This window comes from Trachinotus anak, unplaced genomic scaffold (genome assembly GCF_046630095.1).
Source record: "Trachinotus anak isolate AG129_WGS33_773 ecotype Australia unplaced genomic scaffold, CSIRO_AGI_Tana_v1 ptg000032l, whole genome shotgun sequence".
In the NCBI taxonomy this organism is placed as follows: Eukaryota; Metazoa; Chordata; class Actinopteri; order Carangiformes; family Carangidae; genus Trachinotus; species Trachinotus anak.
In genome coordinates this window covers 10,582,091-10,594,121 of record NW_027273883.1, presented here as the reverse complement: position 1 = coordinate 10,594,121, position 12,031 = coordinate 10,582,091, and the positions used below count along the sequence as shown (strand labels likewise).

General features: G+C 42.3%; 1 protein-coding gene across 4 annotated transcripts; it reads right to left on the bottom strand.

Moving 5' to 3' along the window:
- Nucleotides 1-10: 10 nt before the first annotated feature.
- On the bottom strand, nt 11-10,209 carry g6fl (g6f-like). Of its 4 annotated transcripts, XM_071470445.1 has the most exons (12): nt 10,041-10,206; nt 9,844-9,899; nt 8,989-9,321; nt 8,493-8,759; nt 8,140-8,175; nt 7,447-7,782; nt 4,966-5,226; nt 1,898-2,023; nt 1,608-1,681; nt 1,295-1,321; nt 887-933; nt 11-566 (listed from the first exon to the last, which is right to left on the bottom strand). In XM_071470445.1, the coding sequence occupies exons 3-12, from the start codon at nt 9,287-9,289 to the stop codon at nt 470-472; spliced, it is 1,572 nt and encodes a 523-aa protein (XP_071326546.1). In that variant the 5' UTR covers nt 9,290-9,321; nt 9,844-9,899; nt 10,041-10,206; the 3' UTR covers nt 11-469. The 4 variants fall into 4 exon arrangements, with proteins under 4 accessions (XP_071326546.1, XP_071326543.1, XP_071326544.1 ...); XM_071470442.1 differs by lacking the exon at nt 9,844-9,899 and having other exon boundaries at nt 10,041-10,209; XM_071470443.1 differs by lacking the exon at nt 9,844-9,899 and having other exon boundaries at nt 4,978-5,226; nt 10,041-10,209.
- Nucleotides 10,210-12,031: the final 1,822 nt, after the last annotated feature.

The window sequence follows — 12,031 nt, the reverse complement described above, 5'->3', positions numbered from 1 at the left end:
ACAAGCGACATTAAGACATCAGTGTTTATTTAAATTAGAAATTAGATCACACACCCCCATTTAATAAATTTTGTCCCAGGGTCCCCCAGCGTTTGAAACCCATGACCAAACAGTCATACATTTTCCACCACTGCTTAAACACAAATGTTAGACAATAATACAGTTGTTAATATACCAAATGCTTAACAAAATAAAAGCGTCAATGAAACCATTGAATGAGACAATATAACATATTAAATTATTAAATTTCACATATTTAGAAGTTTTAGAGCCTTATGAGAAAATCTTTCCCATTTCTTTTTCCCATGTAGCGCAACAACATTAAAGCAAATCAGTATCGAAGAACAACAGCTTAGAATACATAAAAAAACAAACCAAAAAAAACCCCCCAAAAAAAACCCAACAACATTTAAACAATTGAGTAGCATTTCCCAAAGTCCCAACTCTGACATTCAGTTGTTACTTTTGTTTATAAAGCCCTTCTGCTGCAGATGGGAACTGAGCAGATGTGACAGCTGTATGAGGATGAGATGTGGGTAGGTGATAAGCTCTGACACTGCTCGTATCTGAAAACAGAGCACAAAGACAAACTCGCACAAAAATCTCCCGTCCTCCGGTCTCTTTTATTCTTCCTTAAACACAAACACAGACAGCCCACGCAACAAAAACACATGGGCAAAGGAGCGCTGCCTGTCAGCACATGGCGTGATATTATGCCACAGTGTCAGAGTGATGTTCAGGCCAGCGTGATTGGTGAGTGTGAGAAGAATGTGCAGGGCAGTTGAGTGACAACAAACACACACACACACACACACACACACACACACACACACTTATGGTTCAACATTCAAAGGCACACACAGGTGATGCAAGGCTTTTTGCTCACCGCTCCAGTTCCTTATAGACATCATCCTCTCCTCTTGGCTTCAAATCCTGGCATAAAGATAAAAAGGGGGAAGAGAAGCAGGCAGGAAAAGAGTGGGACAGTGAAGAGGAGGATAAAGAGAGATGCATGGTACTGAGGCCAGATTTATGTCCCTCTATTGTGTAATGAGATTGATTTGTTAATACCACTAACGTAAGGGTGACAGTTGATAGGCAATGTGTTTATCTGAGGGAGGGCTGACAGAATGCAAGTGTGAGGGAAAACATATCTGCTGACAGCTTAGGGAGGGCACAATAGAATAGAATAGAGTCTGTATGCATTGGTGGATGTGTGTACAAAATGCTGCACGTCTCTCTCTGTGTGTCTGTATGTGTGTGTTTGTGTGCAGAGGACTGCACAATAACTCACCATGTAGACTGAGCCCTGGGGAGGAGCCTGTTGGGAAGGGAGGAGAGCAGAGAAAACAGGTTTAATGAACAAGTGACAGAGAAGGAGTGATAATGGAATGGAAATCAGAAGAAAAACAGAAACAGGGGAAGAAAAGCAAAAATTAAAAAGTGTAAAATACAGACAAGACAGAACAGGTGAGAGGAGGGGAAGAGAAACAAAAAGAGAAGACAAAGAGTGCTAAATAGCAGAGGGGAGGCGTAAGAAAGAAGAGAATTGGGGCTAAATGGGAAGGGAAATTCAACGGAGGATATTTAGTTATTGAATTCATTACCTGTCTGATATCCTCAGGATTCTCATAGATGTTCTCTGTTTCACCCGAGTGGACAGACAGAGACTGCTCAATACCTACAGAGTACAGAGAGATAGTCACTAATGCAGTCTCACACACACACACACACACACACACACTCAACTGCACAGGGAGGGAGGAGGTGGGGGGCAGATTCATTACAACAACCCCAGAGGATGTCACGGCCCACATCACTCTGTGGCAGCCGACAGGGGTCGAAGATAGACGGAGCACGGAAAACTGTCAAAAAAAGAAAACGCCGGAAGACTCACCGCGATCAGAAATGTGTTTCTGTCTCCATAGCAACACACCAACAGCCGCAGCAACCAGGGGCACCAGGAGTAATAAAACACAGAGAGAAACGGGCAGGGAGGGGGTGGTGATAGGGGCTGGTGACACTGACAAGCAAACAAAAAAAAAAAAGCATGAATGTTTCCAAGAACAGTGCTAATGTAAAACTTGTAGGGCTATGGGTGTGTGTGCTTGAATGACATGAAGGCTGTCCACAGAAGTTATTGCTGTTTGTTCTCCAGTTTGCTCTTTTGTTCATGTCAGGAGGGGGTAAGCTTTTCTTTACATGAACTACTTCGAGCTATATTTCAAGACATGTTGCAGTTAAGATTTCCTCAACATGTTACATGCATTTGCATCATACTGCTGTCAGTCACAGGTTGGAAAGAAGGCGATGAAATCCAGGCTTTGTCAGACAGAGTGAATAGTCTGTATGACAGCTCAGTAGACATCGATCTGACAGACCCTCGGTCTGGACAGTAAACGCTGTCAATTGGAAACGTGGATGAGAGGAAGAAAAGCAACAGTATCAAAGAGACCAGAGTCTTTCAGACCAGTACACAAAGCCACAGCTAATGTCACTGCCATACACAGTAGTTTGCTCTAAGTTTTTGCATATTCTGATTATTCTCTGTTCCATTATATAAATATGTATGCACTGTGTGAACAATCAGGAGAGACTTTTCCTTGCATACCCCCTTGACATAATCTAAGCCTCTAGGGAAACTGACAAAAAATTTAAATAGCAGTCTTTCAGCAAAACCCCTGTCAACGCAGCTATGGACAACAAATGGATAGAGACTGCAGGCATAATCATCACAAACATTACATAAGCAAACCATTAGCTCACTGTAGTACTAGTCAAATTTTGTGGAAAGAGCACACGCTTGTGATCGGACTCGTCAGGTTTGTTTGCATAATGAGGATGACATCAGGCTCGCAAAACACAGCCACAGGGCGAGATGGGAAACAGGAAGGAGGTGCTTGTTTCCACAGAGACTGCTGTAATTTAGTGTACCTGAATAAGTGTTCTGTTGCTGCCTGCTCAATGCTCATGGAGCACAAAGCTATCACATCTGTCAGACAGCTTTGGGTTACAAAAGAGAAGCCCAACAAGCAAAAACAAGTATAGAACTATCAAAACAGACTTTTTATGCAGTTATCTTCATTTTTAAAGAATTCATGCAGTGTGTTCCTGTGGTTATCTGATGGACAGAAATGTGGCAGAAGTAAAGTTCACTCACATATCTCATCAACTTTCCTCAATTTTTTATTTGTAAAAGCACTGGCCCTTGGACTTCACCTTAGCCCTGGTGTCACAGCTTTCAGCCGGCTTCAAAATAATCAATCATTATGTGCTGTGTGAGGTATAATTGATTGGTGAGTATGTGTAGAGGTTGCTAATGGAATACTGTTGTAAGTGTTGACCCCAAGATTGACCTGCACTGTTCTCCATGCCAGCTTTAACGCATGAATTATGGTAATTGAGTGCAGTGAAGGGAGGCAAAAAATGCCCCCAGTTTCTCACCATCACATTTCGTCTGTCTCTCTCTCTCTCTCTCTCTCTCTCTCTCTCTCTCTCCATCTTTCTCTCCTCTTCATCTACCTCACCTTTTCTGCTTGTCTTCTGGCACTTCCTCCCCACCTCATCTATTTCATCTTAAATGAGGTAGGGGGTGATTTGTATCAGTGTGATTGTGGAGGAGGGTGGATGATAAGAGGCAGACCAAAGAACTGCTAAAATGCTTTGCAAATGATGGGCCGACTCAGGATAGTGAATGATTGCAGAACATCTCTGACATTTGAAGTATTTGTGTGCTGCAGAACACAACGCTTGCTTCAATTTTGCATTCTCTGAACTGTGCCACCCACGAAAGGAATTCTATTATGCAGTGTTGTTTTAACTTCTTCTACTGGAACTATAATTTTAGATTTGGCTTACAGCACATTATTTATCCCAAAATTATATATTTGGCTTGTTGTCTCACTCATTTGATTATTTTAAGTGAACTAAAAAGTTGTGTCAATTCTATGTAGAGCTACCCCTATGCAAAATCCCGCTGTCTCTGGATGCCTCCTTGCCACCCTGAAAAACTATTTATAAACCTTTAACTGTCACCCCTTATCGTCAAACTCTTCATTATTAAACCAAATTTTTTTAAGGACTATCTTGCACTAGCCACATAACACTCACATCATTTGGACCTATCACTCTGCTCACTCTAAATTCCCCACGACACACTGGCCACATGCAACACTTGTCACTCGTTATAGATTTTCAAATCCAAACCTCTCCAATCAGACAAAATCTTGCTGCCTCTTGCCCCCCTCTCCGTCTTTATCACCCTCTTTCTCTTTCCTCCGAGCCCATCACTCTTATAGCCATACCATCAGCGTGTATCATGATGAGCTCTGAGCCCCTCAGCCTAAGTGATGCATTGGGGTACAGGGAGTGAACTAATCTCTGCTAAGGGATCCATTCAACTGTCACAGCCTCCTGTGCTCCCCCACAGCCACCAATACAATAAGCCTGAATAATTTAGTTTTCGTGGGGAGAGATGTCCTAAGGTCCTGTCTACTTATATTCGCATAGCAGCTGGGTGAGTGTGATGAGAAAAACAATAACGTTTATGTTTTATATTTCATAAAGGAAGGAGCTAAGCAGAGTATTAGAACTGCTGGTGGATTTTTATTAAAAAAATGGGCATATAAATCGACTGAGTTATTCCGCCGGATGTGATTTGAAAACGTTTTGATACGCAGATGTCTTGACCTGTGACCTCTCTAATTACACTAAGGAAGCATAACATTTGGTATCTGTCAGGAGCTTTCTCCTCTGCAAACCATGGGCTTTCTAGCAGATGAATTGACCTGCGGTTGGCTTGAATGCACCCTAGAATGCTTCACAGAGTGCATATCTGAGAATTATCCACATTCGCGGTTCATTATCTCCACTGAGTTGACAGGAGGTCTGTCAGGATTCCTGTGTTGGTGATATAATATACTGTTGATGAAGAAAATCTGAAAAAAAGTCTTTGTGATGCCATACCATCCCTCCCACTTTTAGGGGGCAGTGTGACGGCTTGCGTTTCCCAGATGGTCTGACCATTTTTCAGCTTCAGGGTACAGGTGTAGTTCCCAGCTGTGTCAGGGGTGATGGGTAAGGGCACATCCGTGGTGATGGTTCCGAGGGTGGTGCTTGACATGTCCAATAGGCGACTCTGGAGTTTCCAGTTGGCACTTTGGACTTGGGACCGCTCTGAGTACTGGCAACTCAACACCAACTTTGAGGATAAACGCTTGGTTTTAACTGTGGATGTGATGCAGAGTAGAGAGGGTGAGAGAGAGAGAGAGAGAGAGAGAGAGAGAGATCGTCAGAGAGGGAAAATGTTAAAGGTGAAGAAATGAGGGAAGGATGAGTGTGTGAAAAAGACAAGAGGGAAGAGAGATGAGTGAGACAGGATGAGAAAGTGAGTTAAAGGGTAGTGTGTGAATATAGAAAAGGCCAAGGACAGATGGAGAGTAATGGGGTAAAGGGAAAGTGCTATGAAAAACAAAGAACAATTCAGAGAGGGGTCAAAATAATATATATTCATTAAAGTGATTTGCTGCTAATGCATTGGTTGACTGTGACTGATGTTTAGTGTCTCATCAAACTGAAATGAGAATCCATCTGGGTGTAATCAAGCTCCACAGACTCAAACGCACACGCACATAAAATCGCACACATTTCAGCCTTGATTAGTGTGATCAGTGTGGGCCACCTACAGCCTTGGTGGGAGGGCAGCAGGTATAATCATACATAATGATACTTATAATGAGGTGGGGTAAAAATATATGCATCACATGACTGGTGTGTGGGTGGATATGTGTGTGTGTGTGTGTGTGTGTGTGTGTGTGTGTGTGTGTGTGTGCGTATGTGTGTGTGTGTGTGTGTCAGGGATGCAGATGTGTGAAGCTGGGTGACAGTGACAGTGACAGTGACAGATCGTCTGGTTATGTCTGGGCAGCTGTGATGGATGCCAGTGGGACTGTGATTAGTAAAGCCTTCCAAGGCTGCCATGACAGGGCATTGTATATGTATACGTGTGTTGGGTTTCGTGTATGTGTTTGTGAGAGTGCATGTGCGTGTGGGTGCAAATGTATTCTGTATGTTTTCTGCAAAGGGTGAAACCTCCCCAAGGCTCACTCATAAAAATCAACAGGTGCTCTGCTCATTTTTTTATGAATTGAGCAAATGTTCCTTTTCATGAGCAATATTATAAATGTATTCATTTAATAATATGACATTTTACCAATGGCTGTAGGAAATTCTCCTCTATCCTGCATAAAACAGAGTGAATGATCTTTGAGAACAATGCACTGCCAGCTGGTACGAATTCAGTGTCTTGCTCGAGGACACATTGGCAGGGCGAATAATTGCCAAAATGCCTCTATAAACATGGGTCCTCTGGTTACTGTTTTTTTTTTTTTTTTTTTTCTAAGATGAGAAGATCAAAAACACTCTAATGTCTGTGTACTTTGTATTGACCTGGAGTCAGATGGCAATTAGCTTAGCTTAGCATTACATATGAGGTATTCAGGGGAAACAGCTTGTCTGGCTTTCTCTAATATAAAAGCTTACTAATTAACGTGTTATATCTAATTTGCTTTATTAAAAATGTTAAGCTGTAGTTTTAAGGGAAGTTATGTGCAGTAACTATTTCTTGGCAAACAAGCAGCAAAGTTACTGCACAGAACAGTAACATTCAAACATTACTCCCCCTATAGACACAAGGGTTTCTGTTTGTGCACAGATTTAAGAGAGCTTTACAGGTGCTGCTGTGTGTATTTTTTGAACTTTTAAGAAAGCTAGGTTAGCTTTTTCCCCTGCTTCCAATCTTTCAGCTATGCTAATCACTTCCTGGCTCTTGCAGTGAATAAGCTTATGTTCCTAAATATCAAAGTATTACTTCAAATATACCAGAAGAATGACAAATTATAGGAAAAACCAGGATAAATGGCTTTAGGAACATAACATATGCAGCTGCCTCCATCCAGTTCATGGGGGGGGGGGGGGGGGGGGGGGTTACTGAATGATTTGATGATGATTTGAGTATGAAAATGATGTGAATGAGTCATACGTTTGGCATTTGCAGTCACCAGATCTCAACCCAACTAAACACAGGTCTATGGAATATTTTATGATAAAAACACCAGTTGAGGGAACATGTTTTGGAAGAATGATGTTCAATCCATGAGAGGAGTTTAAAATACTTGGATTAATCGATGCCAAAATCATGGGGGGGTCCAGATGGCCCAACACCTTACTAAGACTTTTTCCTTTAATTTGTCATCCATCTGTTTATTTACCCTTTCATCACAGGTGGTTTGCATAACACAATCCACATCCACATGTTATATGATACCAACACACAGTGTTACGGTAAAACTGACACCACTTGTCTCATAAATCCATCCACGCCCCTTGTTTTATTCCTCCTATCCACCTCCTACTCCCTTTCTGTCTCCTCCTAACCCTGTTTTCTACCTTTCATCACGCTGAGCATGGTCCAGTGGCTGAAGATGTTGTCGTTGAAGTACACATTACAGACGTAGAGGCCGCCATCTCTGATCCAAGGCGTGAGTACAAAGGAGAAACTCCCAGCCTCTGCGTTGTAGGGTGGACCAGCAAGCTGGAGTCTCTTGCTTTGCTCAGTCAACATGGTGGAACCCCTCCAGCGATCATACTGGTGCACAAACTTCATACTAGTCTCTCTCTTGGTGTCTGGGGGTTTCCAGTACAGCATGACATAGTCCCCATTGACACTAGGACAGGTCAGGGGGAAGGACGTCTGAGCTTGTGTGGCGGTGGAGATCATAGGGCCTGCAGCCAAGTAGGGAAGAGGGAAGATAAACCAGAATGACAGAATAGATGAGACAGAGCATAAGTGAGGAAGACAGCGTGCAGAGACTGATATAAAGATACAACAGCGCAAGGAGACATAATGACAGGGAATTCAGAATAAGAAGAAGGTGAATGAAAAGTGAGGTGAAGGCAGAGCGTAAACAGAATAATAATCGAGTGGGGAAACGGAGATAGGGGAAAAATTCCTACAACAATAGGGATTACGTCCTTATATGCTGAGAGTCACTTCTTCACTTGGTCTTGGATTCTGCTCTGCCTGATTAGCAAGCTGCTGACGCAGGACTTTGAGTCTACTAGAGTTACAAAGTCACTCACCGTTTGTTATATTGGTGAATGAGGCCACTTCGTTAGCTGCAGAGAGAAGGGAAGCAAGATAAATGTGAAAAAAAGCAAAAAGCAAATAATGAATAATACATAAATATAGCAACTATAATATTCACAGGAGGACTGGCTGAATTTTAGCACAGATCTACAGTAGACTTTTGAGTCCTGAAACTGGTATATAAAAGTAAATACTTTGAAGAACTGTAGCTACAGGACGCTTAAATAAATAATGCTGCTACTGAAGTTTCTGGCACTGATGCCCATTCACACCATCAACAAAAGCAACATCCAATGAATTCTTTTCTTCAGCACTTCTACATCTGTCCTCTTCTAGTCAATCTCACCAACATTCACATTCACATCGAATGTGAAAGGACTGCTGTTCCTGCTGTTAACCCAATAGTGAACCCTACAGCCATAGATCCCACTGTCAGTGGGCTGGACCTGCGGCAGTTTAGCCACTGTGCCGATCTTTGGCATTTTCTCGCTCTTCAAGGAAATTCCATCAGGTGACACCCAGGTGATGTTGGTGTCGGCAATGTCAGTGTTAACTCTGGCAATCAGCTGCAGGGTGCTCTGCTGAGGAATGGTTGGAGCAGGGAGAACGGTGACTGAAGATGAAGGAGAACACACAAAATCAGTTGCTGGCGAAGTATTTAAAGCTTTTAATACCAGGATATAAAACAGAAAAAAGCAGCAAATTCTCACATTGAAGAAGCCAGATCCAGAGAATGATTGAAATTTTGCTTAAAAATGACTTAAACGATTAAGTGATAACCAAGATATATAGCTAGAGAATAATTAGTACAAATCTCTCATATAATCTGCTGACTTTTCTACCTGTAAGGATGACTAAGAGGATGATCCTCTCCTTCCATTTCCTCTCTTGTTGCTTTATCGTGCATAAGTACAGACCACTGTCCTCCATTTTGGGAGAAAAAACCAGAGAGAAAACCCCAGTGTCTTGAAAGTTTGAGTCTTTCAATTGCATGGATGCCTTTGAGGCAGCACCGGAGAACCTAGTCCCTTCGCTAGCTGAGAGAACCAGTTTCCATTCGTCCGCACCAACTGACTTTCCCATCCAGTTAAGGGCCACAGCGCCCTTCACTGTTGTATCAATACAGGTCAAGGTGGTGGACATACCCTCTCTAGCCACCACAACATCATCCCAGTCTGAGGGAAAGAGGACAAAAAATTAAGAATTAGAAATAGTGAATTAATCAGGTTTAAGAATACCTTGAAATACTTTAGTTTTACTGCAGCGCTGATGTGTTCCTTCCACCGTGTTCAACACCTGGGTTACTTATAGCTTCATGTTTTAAAAAAATACTCCCATGCCCATATGTATGTGGAAAGACTTTTCAGTCATTGTAATTGTTTGGATCACTTCTTTAAGCAAGTGCAATGTAAATGTTGTGGGACAAAATCCACAGTCCTATTTAGATGCAAGAAATGTCTACATTTCAGCTGAAGTTAATATGTGGCTTTAGCATTCTGAGTCAGTTTCTTGAGTCTTTTTAGAGCCAAATTTCTTCTCTGAACAGCATTTCCTTGCTGAGTTGCACCTGATGATTAGTCACAAGTGGAAGGACATTTGTACAAAAAAAGCCTGTAACTTTGGATTTATATAACATAGACTACATATTTCCTTTAAACGCATTTGAAATGCCAGAAGCACTGTGGATTCTATCTTACACTGAAATCACTTCAGGAATGGAATCTCTTAGCAGCCAGTATGGACAGGGGGAACACTACAGACACAAGAGAAAAACAAACCTTCTGCTTACCTTGAGGCAACATAACTAAACTTTTTCATAAAGAACTCTGTACTACTGTACATGTATGAGTCATCATCGGTTTGTAGTCTAAAAATCACAGAAAGCAATTCATACCTTTCATGCCACTGTGTGAGGAATATACCGCAAATAAAGACAGAAGAATAAAGGTGAGAAAACCACACTCCATCACACGTTTAAATCAAAGAGGCAAAACACTGTCACTGCACCAGCTGTCTCTCCAACACTGTGACCTTTCGATGTATGCTCCAGAACACCAAGTGTTGTTCTCTTTCCTGTAATATTACTGTTATCCCTGACTGACATGTTGACAAGTTAGCTGCACATCCCCCCCCCCAACAGGATGTGGCATGACCAACACTGGGATAATCAACAGGAAAAGACTGTCTGTTTTGTTGTCATGTGTGTGTGAATGAAGCCGATAAACTACATATACTGGCATTACCGCAAGCCTCTCACAATAATGTTGACCCACAATGTTTTACAGCTTAACTTCTGAGCAATTAGTTACAGAACTTCTGACCCTAACATTCATTTTGACAAAAGGATTGAGCGTGTAGTCGTGTGTGTATCACAATGTGTGTGTGAAATAGAGAAAATGATAAGAATAGCAGAGAGCCAGGGATTGGGGAAGATGAAAAAGCGAGAAATAAAGAGTTTGGGTTAGTGTGGGTGCACAGTAACCCCTAGGCTACTTGTCTTTACATCCCATAAATGTCTTTAATTAAGCTAAAGGTATTATCAGCTCCTCTGAGCACTATTACAGATTTTTCCATAATTACCATTGGGTGAATGGGGGCGGTGAAGAGAGACAGTGAAAGAGCAAGAGAGAGAGAGAGAGAGGGAGAGAAAGCAGATATGTATTGTGGGTGTCTAATGACAAGGAAGGAGGAAAAAAAACAGAGAGCAGCAAGATGGAGAAATGTGGAAAAAGAGGTGCTCAGAGAGAATGTGAAAACCCGGGGAAGTGAAGGGGAAGTGTGAGAGAGTGTTGCAGGGGAAGAGAGACAGTGTGACTTCAAAGAAGCCTGTGGCTGGTGACACAGAGCATGGTCCTGATCCTGTGGCCCCTCCTCTATGGGTAAATAATCACCATAAGCCTTGGCTCTGTCTAATGAATCCACTGCCAATGAGCTAATATCTGTTAACTATGTGCTTCATTATCGCTGCCACAGACCCCCGGAGAGCACGAGGATGGAGGACGGGATGAATAGCAGCAAGGAGTGAAGGACGAGTGGACAAAGAAAATCGAATGACACGGGAAGAGGCAGAAAGGGAGGGAGGGAGGGAGAGAGAGAGAGAGAGAAATGAGGAAAGGGAGGAAAGTGAAGTGTAAATGAAAGGAAGGTGTAAGGGGTGTGAGATGGTGAGAAAAAAAAAGAGGCGAGGTACTGTATAAGTAAAGTGGGTGGTAGCTAGAAAGTGGAAAATGTGAAGGTCGATTTAGTGTAGTCATGAAAAATGGATGCGAGTATGTGGAGGAAAAGGAATGAAATCCTTTATGGGGGGGGGGGCCCTCTTTTAAAGCTCCACATTTACCCCTCGAATGTGTATGATTTAGCATTATAGCTGTGTTCATATGGGTGGTCCCTGCACGCTTTCTCTGACACTAACGTTCAGCTACAGGGCCACAAAATGACTGCCAATTAAAATATGGCAATGCAAAGTACTGATGGCATTTAAAACCCACAGCTGCCTTGTTTGCACAGCAGATGCTTTCAAATTCTCTGGATTCACAGTGGGCAAGGAGTGACAAGACAATGAAATTCCCGCTGTCTCTTTGAAGACACATTTCCATTGTTAATTTTTTTTCTTTTCTTTTTTTTTCTGGTGTGCAGAACATTGTTTGACCTCTGATCATTATTGGTGTCTTCAGGAATTTGCACCTCAGAAATACAATCTAAAAATAAGGGGGTGACACTGGAGGAGAATTTGAAAATGGAACAGAACGGAAGGAACCGAGCAGCACAGTTTAAACTGTGGGACTCACGGAGATGTAATTACATTGGCTGTAAAACACTTGGGTATAGGGATTAGACCTAAACCAGATAATGCCTTTGCTATGCTAGTATGCACCCAGCTTCAGA